The sequence below is a fragment of the Grampus griseus genome (genome assembly GCF_964374135.1).
Source record: "Grampus griseus genome assembly, chromosome: 8".
Taxonomy (NCBI): Eukaryota; Metazoa; Chordata; class Mammalia; order Artiodactyla; family Delphinidae; genus Grampus; species Grampus griseus.
In genome coordinates this window covers 53469879-53487820 of record NC_139002.1, presented here as the reverse complement: position 1 = coordinate 53487820, position 17942 = coordinate 53469879, and the positions used below count along the sequence as shown (strand labels likewise).

At 49.4% G+C, this 17942-nt stretch overlaps 1 protein-coding gene across 1 annotated transcript in view; it reads right to left on the bottom strand.

Moving 5' to 3' along the window:
• TENM4 (teneurin transmembrane protein 4) overlaps nucleotides 1-17942 on the bottom strand; it is a 388830-nt gene that overhangs the window by 61214 nt on the left and 309674 nt on the right. The window contains exons 16-21 of the mRNA XM_082659462.1: nucleotides 17457-17576; nucleotides 12193-12454; nucleotides 9176-9443; nucleotides 6406-6549; nucleotides 3498-3747; nucleotides 1105-1125 (exon numbers count right to left, since the gene is read on the bottom strand). Of these exons, the coding sequence (XP_082515588.1) occupies nucleotides 1105-1125; nucleotides 3498-3747; nucleotides 6406-6549; nucleotides 9176-9443; nucleotides 12193-12454; nucleotides 17457-17576 (1065 nt within the window). The remainder of the gene's footprint in view (nucleotides 1-1104; nucleotides 1126-3497; nucleotides 3748-6405; nucleotides 6550-9175; nucleotides 9444-12192; nucleotides 12455-17456; nucleotides 17577-17942) is intronic.

The following is a 17942-nucleotide window of genomic DNA, read 5'->3' as shown; positions in this document are numbered from 1 at the left end:
CACAGGGTGGTTTGGGGGTGAACTGCTATAATCCATGTAAAACACTTAACCCTCTCTCTGCTACATATTAAATGCTCTCTACATGTTATTATTAGTATCTTAAAAGACTATATATGATTGTTACATTAATACTATATCTAATTATATCTATATAGTTATTAATTACATTAATAACTATATAGACATGGACATAAACATTATTGTATTTCTGGGTCTGCCTGACTCTTTCTACCATCCTTATCCCAAGTAAGCACCACCCCACGTGCCACTCTGATCTGAGCCACACACGAATAACTGAGAGTCACCTAGGTAGCAGTGCGAGCCACATCCCCATCTGCCATGGCTACTTTCAAGTCACCCAGCTGTGTGTGAGGCTTGGGGACTCTGAGGTGACCACTACTCAGGAGTCAGACGAGCGTCACAATGACAGGGGATGCTGACAGGCAGACATTCCTCCCGGCATGTCTGACGAGGACCACTTCTGCTTGCCGCAGGGTCACTGTGAGCCTACGCGACACATCTACTCTGTGACAAAGTTCCTGTTTGGGGGTTGCTCCCTTTGGGTGGTCTGTATGGTCTGGAAATTCCCCCATTCTCTCCTTGCTGGCAGACCTTCTGGAGAGGTCCCCTAGCAACCCAGCCTCCAAAGCCAAGGCACCTGGAATGCCCACAGAAATACAAATCTGAAGCCTGTCTTCCAGGGTCTTTGCCTGAATGAGACATTCTCAGGACTTCCCACTGTGACCCTCCAAGTCACTCAACACAGTCAGGATAACGCCATCATTCATGCTGAGGACAAGCAGACTGGGGTGTTCAAATTACTATGCCAAGGTTAAAATTTCCCCCTATTACTCAGTCTGTCATGTCCACAAACGACCAGAGTAAGTGCTGCACTTTGGTAGAGATGAAAGGAGTTCAGGCTCTCCCAACCCACCCCCACTATTATTAATGACTTCCTCTCATTGTAGCTGATTTACCCCCAATCCGATCCAATCACACAGGATTCGTTTGCCATTGAGCGATCTCAGATTGACAGGTGCGGCTTACCATACAGCATGCAACAAGGCAGGGGAGAGACAGGAAATTCTCCAGCGGTTGGCTTACCTATGTCTGAAATCTTTATTTCTGACAGAAGACAGGAGAGCAGGGAATAGAAGAAAGAATGAAGTGTTAGCAGCACGGTTAGAAGCACTATTAGCAGCCTGAAACTTGACAGCAATGGTCCTGTACGATACTATAATAAATAAAGACTTAGCAGCTCCGACACTGATCTATTTCATATTGGCTATTACTTGTCAGTGAGCTCACTTATCAGCAGCTACGTATCACAGAAGAGGCATGGTTTCACATGCGTCAACACTGCTGACTTACAGGAAGAGGATGAGGTTGACCCAAGCTGCTTTCACCAGGGTAAGACAGAGGCTGGAATAGTCGATCCCCTCCCCTGTACAGAGAAGCACTCCCTTAGATACACACACTCAAAGCTGCATCTCTGGGCTTCCCTGGTGGCGCAGTGCTTGAGAGTCCGCCTGCCGATGCAAGGGACGCGGGTTCGTGCCCCGGTCCGGGAAGATCCCACATGCCGCGGAGCGGCTGGGCCGGTGAGCCATGGCCACTGAGCCTGCGCGCCCGGAGCCTGTGCTCCGCAGCGGGAGAGGCCACAGCAGTACGACAAAAAAAAAAAAAAAAAAGCTGCATCTCTGTGCGCACACTGCCCAATGGAGAGCTGCGTAGCCCACCACAATTCTCCTCGGAATAGAATACAGAATTGGAGATACACTCTAATTAGAAGGGAGAGGGTGACACAGAGAAACAGGCCTGGGAAAAAAGACTGGAAGAAAATATACCAAGATGATAGTATGTCGACAAATTTGTTTTTCTTTCCAAATTTAATTTACTCCTCCCTTCCTTACCCACTTACCGTCTTTCACAATCTCCCCACAGCTGTGGCAGGGAGACAGGGAAAATGGGGGTCGCTTATATAAAAGATGTGAAAATGGAGGCCCAGAGAGGGTAAGTGGTCCAGTTCTAGTTTCTCTGCCAAGGTGGGCTGACGCCGTAGCCCACGGCTCTTTCCATCATGGCACGGGAAGGAGAGAGATACTATGAGCAGCTGACTAAAGCAAATACACTCAAGAGTTCCCTCTTCTCTGGCAGATGTCTACACTGGTCAAACTCATAAAAGAGAGAAGAAAAGGCAGATAATATCCCATCAGCGGCTGCTTCTCATTCAGCCTGGCACCTGATTTCCCGTGAGTCTACAGAATGTGAGCTTCTGATTTTCTCGTGGCCAAAGACCTTCTCCTTCCTTGGTGCCTGTGTGGGTCGGTGAGTACCAGCACCCTCATCTCGAGGGCCGTGACAGCTGTGGTCAGCCAGCGAGCCTTCCCCTCCTCTCTCGCGTGTGCTGCAAGGTGAGGCTCTCAGCGGGCACCTACCTCCCGGGAATAACTAAGCATGGCATTCAGCCACGGTGGTCCTCACCGGGCCATGTGACGATTCTCGGGCGAGGCAGACTGCGTGATGGCCTTCTGGGTTGGGCCTGCCAAGCTGGGCCTTGGGCAGATTCCTTAAATCCCCTGAGTCTCCTTTATCTTATTGGTCAGGGCGATAGTAATACATATCTTGCAGAACTGTTATACTAGGCAAATAGAAGAGGCCCCGCAAAAAGAGAGTTTCCTTTTCCCCTGGCTGCTTTCCAGCTCAAGGGCCCGTCCGCTCACATGGACCCCAGCCCAGGAAATGGGCAGATCCCAATCCCTAAACAGTTGTGAGGAACTTGGTACAATTTCTCCTGAAAGGGAGAGTCGGGCTCCCCCATCTCTAACCACAGCTTCTCTATAACCCTGGAACCAACCCTGTGACTGGTCTGGTTCCGAAAAGATCTGGTTTAAGGAGGCACAGAGACATCCAACATGTGAGGCCCTTCCCTGAGCTGTGAGTGTGGCTATGCTCCATCCCTCATGGTCAGAATGGGGACAGGCAGAGGCTGACAGCTGGCTCTGCTGCACCTCTGCGTCTTAGGAGCAGCCCATGGGTCTTATCTCAGTGTGGGGCAGCTGCAGGGAACTTCTCCTAACTCCGACGTGTGTTAAGTAACAGGGCCAGGCTTGCTAACACTGGCACCAGGGCCTAGTCCGTGACACCATCCCTTGTCCTTATAAAAAGACTCATGTGATGAATTCTGATCAGTTTGGTGCCAGGAAACAGAAGAAAGATTCAAGGGCTTCCAAGGGCTTCTCGGTTGCCGGCAGCCTTCTACAGCATCTGGATGCCAAGATATCTCCCTGTCCCAAGGGCAGTCTGTCTTCATTGCAGTGCCCCGTGCAAAGCAGCGCCGGCTTCCCCAGAGCCCCCAGCTCACAGTTTGGCCTCTGGGGAGTGACAGGTGAGGCTCTGTCCTGCCCCCTTCTCGGGCTGGTGGGTCACGCCAGGTGGACCCACAGGATTGCAAAGGGACGTATTAGGAACTGTGAGGAAGGCCTCACCTTACATACCTCAACTCCAGGATGTTGGTGACGTTCCCGGAGGGGAAGATCCTTCGGATGTAGTTGAAATCTCCCACGTAGAGGCTCCCGTCGGAGCCGCACGTGAGGGCCACGGGGGCCAGGAGCTTGTTGCCGTCGGCGAGGCCGTTGCAGCTGGGGCAGGAGATGCTTCTCCGGCGCCCGTTGCCCATGATGCTCCCGATGACAGGAGGCTGCTGAGACACAAACTGGTTCTCCCCGTTCCCTTTGTGCAAGATGCCTGGAACAAGGACAGAAGAACAGAATCACTGATGGAGCAGGAGACGGCTCTCCCCTGTGGCCGGCCACAGGGTCGCCTTGCAAAAGCAAGGCATGCCAGGTCCCTGCCTACCATTTCCAGACTCATCTCCCAAGGCTGCCTCGCCCCATAATGAAACCCAGGCCATCCTGGACAGGCCACACGGCTTTGCTGATTGAATTCCCATGACAAGTGTGTAAGACAGGTGCCATCATGCTCCCTGTATTAACAGGGGAGACCTGACATCACACAGATGACAGTAGAAGCGCTTCTGAGCGCTTCCAAGCTCTGAATCATTCAGCCCCGCTGCCTCTCAAATAGACTGAACACACCTCACGTGCCTAGTCTACGTCTCCATCACGGCACAGAATTCTTTATTGCACTTATCTGTTTTCTCTCTTTAGAGTGAGACCATTTCATGTGCAGAGACAATGTCTTTTCCCTTCTGTATTCCCACGGCCTAGCACAGACCTGACACAGAGTAGATACCAGTAAATGTTCATAGAAATACACAAGTGAAACTTCCAGACTCTTCTCACTGAGGTGGAGTCAAGAGACGGGTTTTTATCTGATTTTGATACTAATGGGCTGATCCCAGATCTTGCATGGGTCTCTTCAGTGCTTTAACTGCCCTTGGGCCTCAGTCTCCCCACCAGCAAAATGAAGGGATTGACCTCAGTGGCATGCAAGCTGCATCCCATATCCATACTGTCTCTTCTCAGGCCCAGCTCATCCTTTAACTCCTGTACTGTTGCTACAGCCTCCTAACTGGACTCTCTGCCTCTGGCCTCACCCCTTCCATACTGAAGCTTTGAGTGAGTTGTGGTTTTTATGGTCACAAGAATCTTCTCCCAGGCTGTCATCTGTTAGCTTTGCCCTTTATTGAACAGACATCTTTCATTTTTACATAGTATAATCAACCATTTTTCAATTCTAACGTTCGTGCTTTTTTTTAGGGTTTTAGGGAATCCTTCCCTGAGATCATAAATACATTCTCCTGTATTTTCTTCTATTAACTTTAAAGATCTTTCAAATTTAGCTCTTTAATCAAACTTTTAAATTTATTTTGTGTACAGTGTGAACTGAATTTTTTCCTCCACACATTGAGCCCATTTCCCCCAATACCAATTTCTAAAACACCTATCCATCCTCCGCTGACACGGGATGCTACCTCTACCATATATCATGTATACATGGTGCGTGGCAGGAACTTGTACCCTATTCACCCTGTCCTCCTTCTGTAGTTATAGAACTGTGCTGTTTAGCTGGACGTGTGACTGTCTGGAACTGACTACAATCCCCAGCTCCCTCTGCAGCTACACTTGGCATGTAACCGGTTAAAGGTGTGGAAGTGGTGTGGGCAGCTGCTGGGAGGTGTCGCTACAATGGAAGGGGCTTGCTCTCAGTCCTTTTCCTCCCTCCTGCTGGCTGGAAAGTAGATGTGAAGGCTGGAGCTGAAGCAGTCACCTTGGACCATGACCTTGGGGATGGAGGCCTGCAGAGGTCTAAATCAGCCTCGGATCACCTACCTCCAGACTTTCAGGTGAGTGAGAAACAAACTTTTACCTTGTTTGCAATTCTGTTATTTTGGCTTTTCTGACACTCAGGGCCAAACGTAGTCCTAATTACTACTCACAGGTCAGTTTCTGGATGCCTTGTTCTATCCCATGGAATCTATTTCTCTGTTCCTGTGACAGCACCACACAGTTTTAAGTGTTGCAGTTTTCCTAAGATATCTTAACATCTGGCAAGTGCCTCTTTTTTTGGTTCTTATTTTAAAGACTGCCTTATTTATTTACAAATCTTTATTTTATTATAAACTTTAGAATTAGTTTTTCAACCCCCACACCCCCCAACCATCAAAGCAGTGGCTTTGATAAGCATTCTTGCATCTACAGATTAGGCAGGAGAGATCTGACATCATTACCGTGTTTACCTGTCCCATCCTGGGACACAGTCAGAGAGGGCTATCTAAACTACAGATCCGACTGTGTCACTTGCATGCTTGAAACCTTTCAGAGGCTTGAGATCTGCCTCTGGACGGAGTTGAAAGTTCTAATCTTCTTACCTGGGGCTCCAGCTGCTCAAGGCCCCAGCTCTGGCTTTTGCTCTTCCCTTCATTTCACCCTTTGCTCAAACCACAATGAACCTTCTCTCCAATTACTCTTCTTTCAAGCTTCAGTGCTTTGGCACATGCTGTGCTCTCTGCCTACAAAGCTCTCCCTCCTTGACATACAGGGCTAATCCTATAGACCCTTTGAGACTCAGCTCAGAAGTTCTCTCCCAAGAGACACCCTGCTGAACCAAGAAGCTGAGTCAGGTGTTCCTCTTCTACAGCACCCAGAGTGTCCCCGGCTCCCCTCTGTGACGGCACTGTCCCTGGCACAGTGTGGAGAAACTGCCTGGGAAGTGTTTGTCTCACCCAGAGCGTAAACCCTTGAAGCCCTTCACTTCTGCATCCCCGCTGCCTAGCAGTGACAAGGTAGCCAAGGAATTATCTGTATTAACGCTTCTGACAGACTGATCACACATAAGACTCTGTAATTTGAAGTGTGTGTTTTTTGCCTTGCAGGGAACAAAGCATATGAGAGAAAAGGGTCACACGTGGCCTGGTTCCTGAAATTGTACTAATCCACTCACCACTTTGGATGTTGAGGGCATGATGTTTGTCCAGGCTCCATCCTCCCAGCTTGGAAGCATCGATTTCATAGCCCTGTAGCACTGTTGTTCTTTTTTCCCACAGGATCAGATCTGGGCAGGATTCATACTCATAACCCACAGAAACTGTAGAAGACAAAAGGCACAAAACGCACCGGTGAGCAAAGCCTCTTCTTTGGCTTTAGATCTGCATGCAAGGCCCCTGCTTGTCTTTGGTAGAAAAGGAAGAAGGATCAAATTCCTAAGTGGCAGCCAGACCTATGGGCAATACTAACGCTGGGAGGCTGGGCCTGAGCATCCTTTTTTGGAGAGCAATCGTACATCATCAGGAAACATTAAACGAATGTTCTAAATACTTTATGAAGGACCCAGTTGAAGGACCCAGGTGAATCGATTCCAGGCAAATAATCTTTAGTATGGAAAATACTTTAGGCACTAAAGCCTTCACTGCAGCATTATTTATAATAGTGGAAAGTTGGAGGTAATCTAAAGGTCCAAAGGGGGTGAGAGGTTGAGCAAACCAAGTGTATCCACCTGAGGAATATTATGCAGCCACTGGAAATTACGGTTATGAAGATCACAGGGTGACCTGGAAAAGTGCTTACGGGGTAACGCTGAGTTGAAAGGACTGGTTATATACGGTATTAAATCTCTGTTAAAAAAAACTATACATGAAAAAAGAAAATAAAGTTTAATGTTAACAGGTAGTTGTGTTTTTTTATAGAAATATGTTTGACTTTATTTCTATTTTTTGGTCCACTTACCACATTTTTATTAATGAACATGGTAATACTTTAACAAAGAAAAAAATTAAAAATCATTTATAATGAATACATGGAAAAGGAGCTCAGTTAGGGGACTTTGAAAGCTAGAAGTTGCTCAAAACTTGAAAATCCCTGGTTTTGCTTTTGTTTCATAAATCCAGGCCTCCTGGGGCACTGGGAGGCAGGCTAACCATGGCAGGCTCCCTGAGGCTGGGTTTGTGAAAATCCCAGTAACTGCCCTACGGAAAGGAACTGGCAGAGACAGGAATGCCGTTTCTTCCAAGTATCTTTCTGTGTAGATGCTATTTTCCACTGGGCAATGCTCTATCACATGATCAAGACAGGAATTAACAATTGGGCAGCCCCTTAAAGTTTCCTTTAGGTGCCCTGAGAGATTGCTGGCCCGCTATGGCAGGAGCGAATGCATTGGAAGATGTCCCTGTGACCTCTTCCCTATGACCTTGAGTCCCTTAAGCAGACACTCTGCCTCCTACTGGTCCCCTGTCATCTCAGGAAAGCAAACCTCAGCCCTTGACGTCTCTGTGCAGAGAGACCTTAACTGGCTGGTGGGCACTTAAATGTGCTCATTTCATCTAAAGCGGTAGCAAGACTTCACGGAGTTTGAAGAGACCATAGAAGTAGTTTGGTTTACAGAAGGGATCGTAAACAGTGACGGATGGCAGCTTTGCTCCCAGTGGACCCTAAGGGGTAGGGCAGGATGCAAAACTACAGGGGAGATCTTGGGTAATTCCAGCTCAGTTCCTTCCTTGTGTGGCCTTGGGAAGTCACCTCAGCTCTCTGGTCCTCAGCTTCCTCATGCAGAATATGAGGACAATTTCTGACTCACAGGGTGGTTGTAAAGATTAACCGAGATACCACTGTACAGGGAGCACATCACCCAGAGCAGATGCTCAACAGACACTCCCTTATTGCCTGCCTTCCTCCCTCCCTCCCTCCCTCCCTCTTTCTCTCTTTCTCTCTTCATTACTTCTCATCTGCTTCCTCACTCTGCCTTTGCCGAATCTAGAAAGGGAATGAAACTGGAGTGGGCTTCAAGTTGAGAGGGATTTCCTGGGCTGTTACTCTAAGTGCTTGGAGGATTAGCCCTGCAGGGGTTAGGACTGCTAACAATCCGGCTCTGAACCCTTCGTGGAGCCTTGCTCTCAGCCGGAAGCTGAGATGAGCACAGCCAGCTCTGGAAGCCCAAGGTCCGAGTGGGGCTGGGACTCCAGGTGAGGCTGTAGTCACCTTCTGCTTCATCTTAGAGAAAAACAGCAATAACATCAATAAAGGGACTCTCTGATTGGAAAGGAGGTGAAGAGGCCAAAAAGCCTTTCTGATGAGGGAAGAATCTTAGCTCCTGCACCTCAGTAAGACTGAAGAAACCCAGAAGCTCCAGACTCCCCTTTTTTTTTTTTTTGCGGTACGCGGGCCTCTCACTGCTGTGGCCTCTCCCATTGCGGAGCACAGGCTCCGGACGCGCAGGCTCAGCGGCCATGGCTCACGGGCGCAGCCGCTTCACGGCACGTGGGATCTTCCCGGACCGGGGCACGAACCCGTGTCCCCTGCATCGGCAGGCGGACTCTCAACCACTGCGCCACCAGGCAAGCCCCAGACTCCCATATTTTTTTAATGGGTAAGTTCAGGCCCAACGGCTGGGGGTGGGGGCAGGGTTGGGGCAATGTCCATATGGCTCTATCTCTGTGGCACCAGCCTCTTTCAGCCCATCACATAACACCACAGTGCTCTTCAAGGGCCTTTTTGGTTTTGTAACCCTCTTTTTTAACTGTCAAGTTTTCCACATGCAGGTCTTTGAGTACTTTCTTTTAGGTCATGGATGGTCACTGAAAGGTCCAACTAGACCTTAGGTATTTCTGAGAAGAGAAAGGGAGGAAGAAAAAACAAGGGAGGTGGAAAAAGAGCCCCGTGCCCCCAAATCTTACTGTCTCTCTGAGGACGGCACTGAGGCCTGCGGCTGGGAGGCTTACCGAAGGCTTCCGAGAGCCCAAACACCTTCTGGTTGTAGACGTCTGTCTTGTCCCAGATGAAGTAATAGGACAAGTCTGGGGCTGCAGCGAACCACTTCCTGAAGAGGCGGCCCTCAACCGCCACCATGAGGTGGACCTTCATGAGGTTGAAGGGGATGGTGCTGTGGGTGAGGCTGATCCTCAGGACAGATTTGTAGCCGGGGGTACGGCTGCTCAGGTAGCTCAGCCTCATCTTGCAGCCAGAGATGGCGATTTCCTCCTGCAAAGCCTAGAGAGACAGATCACAGCAGGTGACAGTCACAGAATCACTGGTGGAGGGAAGGTGGCCACAGTCCCACATACTCTGGGTGTTCAAGAGGCAGAGAAGGATGCAGAGAAGGAGGAGGAGAGAAAGGGAGAGGAGGAAGCAGAGTGTGAAGGGTAGGGCAGGAAAGGAAGAGAAGGGAGGGAGGGGTGTGGGAGGAAAAGGAGAGTCAGAAGGCCTGCTTTCCGGGGCAGCTCTTACTCGGGACATCCCTGCCTCCATAAGCCTCAGCTTCCTCCTTTCAGCAGGGATGGCGATGCTCATCTCGTTGCATTAATGAGAGGATAACACGTGTAAAGTATTTATCATACTGTCAGCTTTCATTCACTAGCTGTGTCATCCCAGAAAATTCATGGAACCTCTGAATCTCTGTTTCCTCACTGGATTAGTCTGACGACTGGGTAAGGTCACATACATAAAGTGCCCAGCACATAAAGGACACTGAGTAAATGTTACTAATGATGACGGTGCTGCTGGTGCTGGAAGCAGGGGGCCCTGGGAAGTTCCCTCCGACCGATCTGTACAGGTGGCTCAGCGAGAAGGCCTGCTTCTCTCTCAAAACTTTCCTAAAGGAAGATCTGTTACAAGTGGCTTTCCTCTTCAGGAAGGTACACAGAGGCTAGAGATGTGGACCGAACCATTATGCAGGGTTGGGAACACAGACTGCCAAGGACCTGCAGCTAAGGTCCGCAGCTCATCAGTAGAAAGAGACAGATGGGCTGCACGGAGTCTGCGTGCTCCAAGGCTGTGCCAGAGGGGCAGAGTGGTGGGAAAGGCAGTGTTTTATCTACTGGTGCAATGGGCTCAGCTCCAAGATGGGAAGCTGAAATTAATGCCAAGATGCCTGGGCACATGGCAAAAGTGGAGAACTTTTATTGGCTTGATGCTTTGGGCTCTGTTTCAAGAAGGGGACGTTAAATCAATTGAGGCTAACGTATCCATTAAAAGGACAATGATTATTTTAGCCTCGTGGTCACAGGGGAACTGGGCCTTCACAAAGAAAGCCTCTTCCTTTCAGTCCATGTCACAGATGGGTGTGAACTCCCACCCCAACCCATTCTCCTGTACACACAACATTTTTCGGGATTGGGCCTACACCAAAGCAATCTTCCTAAATTTCAGCTCACAAGCTCTAGGCAAAGCTGGGCTTGAGTGCCATCAGATGCTCTCATAAGTATTTACTCTCCTTAACATACCCTTCAAAATGTACATCTCCCTGTACTTGCAAAGGCTAGCCAATGACAGGACTGGGAAAACCCAAGAGTTTGTTTTCATGTATTTCATGAATCTAATAATAAGCAAGGTCTGTGAACCAGCTGGGCTCGTAGACACCCAGCCCAGGGAGCACCGTAAAGAGAGGGGGACCTTTCACCTCATTTGTTTCGAAGTCCCTGCTCCTGGGGAGACGTCTCGCTGGAGCTAAACCAGTGCTGAGAAACAACTCTCCCCTCCCCAGCAAGCTCCGTCTCCGCTGACAACCATTCCGTAAGAAAGGTCAGCCTGGTGGTGGAGACAGGAGACAAGCGCTGAATGTCTGCAAAGGAGTGAGGTTTCAACCTGTGGGTGCAATGAGAATTCCGAAATGGTTGTGTTTCCTTCTTGAGGGCCGGCGTCCGAAGCCACTCAACAGGGTGCAGCGCAGAGATGTGCCCGCTTAGCCCAGCAAGAAATACACACACAAACATGTCTAAACACCCCGCTCCGCCAGAACCGGAGATCATTTATCAGCCTGCACGTCGCCAGAGCTCTCATGAGGCCGGCGGGACGGCTGGGGCTTCTCCCCCAGTTTCTGCACTGCCATCCCTCCTCCTCCCCAGGCTTCGTTTCTGCCATTAGAAATTGGGCTGGGATGGCAGAAGAAATTCAAGTCCACACAGCTTTGTGAGGCAAAGAATCCATCTTGGTTTCTATCAGATGAAAATGCATTTTTCCAAATTACTTCCTTTTAATGATAACGAAGTAAAGCACTTGCGTGTATCGATTTGAGCCAAAGCGCTCATTAATTGGCATGAAGGCAGTGTGTGTAAAATAATCTAATAGTAATAATGTTTAAAATTCACCGAGCACTTAGTAGGTGCCAGATATTGTGCCAAGTATCTCATACACATTTCCTCATTTAATCTTTAGTACGACGCAAACATTTGGGACCCTCTGCCTCACTCCTCTTGGTGGAAACTACCATTGCTATTTTTCTTTTTTTTTTGCGGTACGCGGGCCTCTCACTGTTGTGGCCTCTCCCGTTGCGGAGCACAGGCTCCGGAGGCGCAGGCTCAGCGGCCATGGCTCACGGGCCCAGCCGCTCCGCGGCATGTGGGATCTTCCCGGACCGGGGCACGAACCCGCGTCCCCTGCATCGGCAGGCGGACTCTCAACCACTGCGCCAGCAGGGAAGCCCCTATCATCGCTATTTTTAACAGAAATAAGGAGGGGCGGGGGAGACACTGGAGGTTGGGGAAAGGAGACGTGGAAGTGAACTGGGTGGCGGAGTGGAGAGGGGGTGGGGATTTATTATATGCTGGAGGGTGCCAGGCACTTCACAGGGCTCACGTGTATTAAGTGTGTAAGGGGGTGGCCATCATAGCCTCACAGCACGCCGGCTGGGGTCTGGATGGTGGGCTGATGGGCTGTCTCTTTCCCCCGTCTCTGAGATCCTCCTCCACCTCCCGAATGAAATAAAGGCATGGAGAAATGCAGTTAAGAAAGCTGGGTATACCTGAATTTCCGGAACGATGGGGCCTTTCTCTGCACAGGAGCTGGCGAAGGACGTCAGTGGGGAAGGAGACAGGACAGGGTTGGGGCGGGCAAAGTTGCTCAGGTCACAGCTGGGAATCTCATTCTCCTCCTGCCGCAAGATGATGGTTTCCATGACAAAGAAGCGATCCCAAGGCAGCCAGAGGGTGTGCTCCTGTGTGATGAAGGGGGCCCGCTCGAACCGCAGGATGATGGAGATGCCGCCATTTGTGACCAAGTCAAAGCTGTTTGGGAGGGGAGGGTGAGAAGGAGAGGAGAGGGAGGAGGGAGGGGCAGAGAAAGGAGAAAAATTACACCGAAGGATCTGAGCACTCATTGAGGGAGACTCTAAAACCTGAAAGACTAAAAAAAAAACAACCTGAAAGACTTGACCGCGGTCACAAACAGTGACAGAGGTTCCAGAAAGCATTATGTTTTTGAAAGTGATTCACCGTAGAGAACTTGCCAAAACCAAATAACAACCTGCTTTGGGGAGCCCTTTGCTAGGACACAGGACCGCTGATGAGCCTCTGTTCGGGTGCCCCTGGTACTTAGGGCGTCTTAGAGCTGAAGCCCAGTGAAAATTCATCAGAATAAAGCAGAACCAACCCTGCCCTGGTGTTAGAGCTCTAAGCCTAGTCCTGGCTCTGCCGTGGGCTACTGTGTGACCTTGGGTAAGTCCTTTAGCCCGTCTGATTCTCAAGTTTCTCATCTGTAAAAGGCAAAGGTTCAAATAAATTATTCTGAAGTCATTAAGATTCTATGACTCTACAGCAATTGTATCTCTGATTATGATACTCAACCAGGCCTTTGGAGTTACAAAATAGCAAGGTAGTTTAGAGACGGGCACAATTAGAATCACCGTAACTTAGAAGTGAAAGAGGAACCAGAAGACTGAGTCCCAACCTCCCAGTTGAGGTGAGATCTCCGTGGCTGTGTCCCTGAGAGCTGGTCACCCAGCCTTTGTTCAGTGCCCTTTGGGGATGGCCAGAAACTTGCTGGCAGCTCTGTTTTTGGTTCTGGCATCTTAACTCCCATCACCTGCAGACAAACCTGGCCGGGCACTTGCCCATCCAAGCCTTAGCATGGACCTTTTTTTTTTTTTTTGAAAATCCAAGGAAACTGAGTTCCCGCTTGTACACTCCATGTTTCTGACCCTGAGCGTCTGATCTGAGGGTTCAGCAGCTAGGTGGTCAGAGGCCAGATGAGCTCACATTATAGAAGATGGGAAAGGAGGCCCAGGTGTAAGCCCAGCTATGCCACTAGTCCTGCAGGCTGGGTCTGCTTTGCCAACTAGAGTGCGTGGTTGCTACTTAAGACCCCATGTTCGATGTGCAACAAGATTAATTCAGACCAGAGTTTTGTGTCCTTCCCCCACCCCATCAAAACAGAAAGTTTAAAATCCAGTAACAGTTGAACCGCTAGGTCATCTGACCTAGTCCCCTCTCTGAATCTGATGCTTTAGTTCCTTCTACAGAACCGCTATCAAGGGGCTATTTGGGTCCTGTTTGCACATTTCCAGCGACGAGGAGCTTGCTATGTCCGCAGGGGGACTGTCCCATCTTTGGTTAGTTCTGACTGTTAGTAGACTTTTTTAGGGGGGTGGGAATTGAGCCTGGGTCCCTCTCTTAATAGCTCCTTAGCCATTGGGACATGTTCTACCTGCTAGGGTGACTTCAAACTAGTCTTCCTCTGCCTTTGACAGTCCTTTAGGACTTGGAAACAGTGATCCTGTCCACCTGTCACCTCCTGGTGATGTCTCTTTGGACAAAGTCCTTTAGCTATTACTTTTAGGATGCATTCTCAAGGCCTGTCCTCATCTTGCTTTTTTGGATGGAGGGCTTCTGCTAACTCCTCACCCACTCAGAATTCCAGTCCCCTCCCCTCCAGAATCCCACTGCACCATGTGCACTTCTCCTAACAGCCCACATCACACTGCACTGGAATCATACATTCACTCACAGGCCTGGGGACACTGATTCCTCTCAGCCTTTCCAGAACTTAGCCCCGTGCTTGATGGTTATAGTTTATAGAATGAACTCATGAGTGGCGTTGTCAGTTTCTTCTGAATTGACTGTATACTAAACACCCTAAGTTATTTCTTCCTTTGGTATTACCGTGAGTCAGCCTCGGGGTAGATGACGCCCTCAGATCTGGGTCCCCAAGCTCCAAAGCCTGACTCATCTGTCCTTTGCAGATGCTTTTCATCTGTTTTGCCTGCTCTTCACTCGGCCCCTTCTAGGCCCACATAACCTTTGAGTAGAGGAAGTTGGCTACCATCGTTCTTCAATACATAATAATAGAGAAACACCAGGGAAGGTGTTTATTTTCAACTAAGAGTTCAGGTTTTGGCTTTCCAGAAGAATACCCAGGGCTTGGGGAAAATACCCAGGGAACAGAACCAAACAGCATCTGTACTTCGACAGAACACTTAACTGTCAAACAGAAGTTTGGCCTGACTTACAAGCTCCCTTCGTGACAGGATGAGCGCTGACAGGATGAGCGCGGGGAGGGAGTGAAGACAAACATGAAAAGACATATTCTCAAGGCCGTGAGCCAGGTGGGGGCAGCTGGCCTAGCCAACAGCGGGGTGTGATTGGCTCTTGCCAAGAGCCAGGCCTGCCCATCTGGAGGGAAACCTTGCTGTGGACATGGGCGTGACACTGACCTCAAAGGGAAGGCCTGCTTCTCAGATGAAGCCCCAACAGTGAGGGCCAGTCCGAGCACTGCCACTTAGTCCACAGGTGAGTTCCGTCACCTGTCTGAGCCTCAGTCTCCTCATGTGAGATGAAGGTGACAATCATCATCACTTGGCAGGTTATTAATGAGACAGATGAGATAATGGCCGAGGAAAGCACTGGGCTCCATTCCCTGGGCTTCGTGCTCTGCATAATCCCATCTTTCAGTTCAATGAACCTGAACTGCTTCTCCTGTCTGCTATTTTTTTTTTCTTTCAGTATGTGGGCCTCTCACCGTTGTGGCCTCTCCCGTTGCGGAGCGCAGGCTCCGGACGTGCAGGCTCAGCGGCCATGGCTCATGGGCCCAGCCTCTCCGCGGCATGTGGGATCTTCCTGGACCGGGGCACGAACCCGTGTCCCCTGCATCGGCAGGCGGACTCTCAACCACTGCGCCACCAGGGAGGCCCCTCCATCTTTTTAATGATCTCTTTGGCTAACTTCCCTGCCACTGTTTTCTGTCTGTGAGCTCTTGTTAAGACTTGAGGTCTGGTATTTCAGCATGGGGCCGGGGTGGGAGATCTGGACAAAGGCAAGTGTCATGGTGCCTGCCGGGAAAGTGAGGAATACAAAGATGAATCAGACCTGGTCCCTGGACCTGCATACACTGTTATCTCCAGGCGATATCTCTAGCCTTACAGTTTCTCCTCGGGTATGAGAAATAAGAAAGAAGGTGAGCCAGGGACAAGGGGGAGGGAAATGGGCAAGATGCTACCCATTCACATATAACAAACAGGGCTCTTCAGACACTTATTAGAGAATAAGTCATGACTCTCCCATACATTATGCAGTGTCTAAGATGGGAAGAAAACTTAAGCCCCCTGATGCATTGGTAAGAACTGTCCTGAAACGCAAGCTTTAGGCTGTAGCAGCTCTGGCTGCTCGGGTGTAATTAAGCTGGCCGGTGCAGGAAACATGGCTGATACTTACCGCCCCGGATGCCCATCCTCTCATGAGGTAGTAGAGAGTGCAAGGGCAGCACAACAGGACGAATCAAAGCCTGGAGGTGCTAACTGGGCATTCCCCAAGGGCCACCAAGTTTACTGGACTCTGGTGTGTTTTATGGACTCACCCTAACCGAGCACAGTGGGCAGAGGACGGACTACTCGCCATCTCACGTGAATGATGGGCAAATTTTATGGCAAAAAAAAAAGAGCGGTCCCCATGGCTCCTTTTTGATGACTGTTTCACAGCAGGTGATAATGTAGTCAGGATACTTGTTGCCTATGATGCTCACATCTCCTATTTCCACAAAGCAGGCAGCCCTGAGCTGGAAGGTGGTAAAGGCACCATGAGGAAGGAGACTTCTCCCTGCTGTAGCACAAGTCTGCACTGAGGTGCTTCTGGGGATCAGTGGCCTGGCCTGGACAGATGATCCCTGGGGACTGGCCACCAGCCTCTTCCATTCATAGGGAGGGGGAGGAGGGAAGAGAGGGCTCCCCATGCCCAGCTTGCCAGCCCCGTCTAAGAGGCACATATGTCTACAAACAGATGAGCCCCTACTTCATTATCACCTCGGCCAGGACATGTTCACATCTGAGATTGGATTAAAGAGGTGCTGAAATCAATCAGGCTGGAGCACAATTTCCAACACAGAGTGAAAATCAACCTTATGGGCCCACACTTAGCCAGATGGACACCACCACCTGATTTTATTAAAAATAGAGGGCTTATCACCACTGACAGCCTAAATATTCCACTTTCCTCCTTCCTCTCCTCTTCTCTCCAAAACAGTCTCATGGCTTACACTGTAATCATCACCTTTTTAAGGTGTAACTTTAATATATTGCTAATATTTATTGTATACTTACTATGTGCTAGACCCTGGAGATACAGCAATGAATCAGAGTGGGGCAGGGAACTAAGATTTATTAAACACCTACTATGTGCACGGTGCTTCTCCACTCATCATAGAATCAAATCCTTACCACCACCATGTAAGATAAATAGTATTAGGACCATTTAACAGATGAAGAAGCTGAGGCCAAGAGAGGTAAGGAGATTTGTCTAAGAACACATGGCCAACAAATGGGGGAGCTACAGTGATTAAAGAAACTTGACTTCATTCAGGCTGATGAACTGAAGGTTCTCACAGGGATCTGAAGGTCAGAGTTCTGTGATCGCTCAGTGGCTTCCATAGACCTGGGTGGTGGCAGATGGAAACCACACAGCAGGAATGCTGAGACTTCTGGAGCTTTCTGGCCTACGGAGAATGGTCCACTCGACAGTATTTTATATCATAAGCCATGCAACAGAACAATATGTATAAGGTACCGCATGCTTACTCTGAGAAACAAGTAAGAAGATGCTGCTTAATTTAGAGCCAAAGGGACTTAGGCCAGAGTCAGCTACGAGGTCACACAGCTAGTGCATTGCAGGGCTGGGCACGTGGATTCAGGTCCTCTGACTCCAAGTCCTATCCTTTTCGCACGTTGTCATTCCAGCAGCAGCTATGTGGCAAGACCACGAGAGCAGAGCCTTCACCAACCCTGGTCCCCAAAAGGCCTCTTACCTGCCATCTTGCCTGCTGATCGTGTATCCAAAGAGAGGGTTATTGACGAAACTGATGTTCACACCAACCAGCGGGGTCCCATCTGATGTCATTACTTGACCACGAATGACACATGCATGCCTGGGGGTAGAAAAGAGAGAAAAACATGACCTACTTTTCACGTTAGAACCCTGGCTGGCAGGTCAGAAGACTGAGGCAGGTCACTCAGACATATCTAGGCACCCGAGGGCTCATGGTATCCACTCAAGATGAGCACTACCTTTTTTTTATTGCCTCAATCTAAGTCATCAAAGCATCCTCTAAAGAATTATTACTGAAAAAGGTTTTCAGATATCTCACTGAGAGGGTTATTTTCTATGGATACCGTACTATGCTGTAAGGAGAAAAAGCTGATGGGGTGGGGTGGTGCTATACAGTGTAGTTATGCATGTGAATTTGGAGTCATGTGACTTGGGTTCAAAACCTAGCTCTGTCACAGCTCTTCTT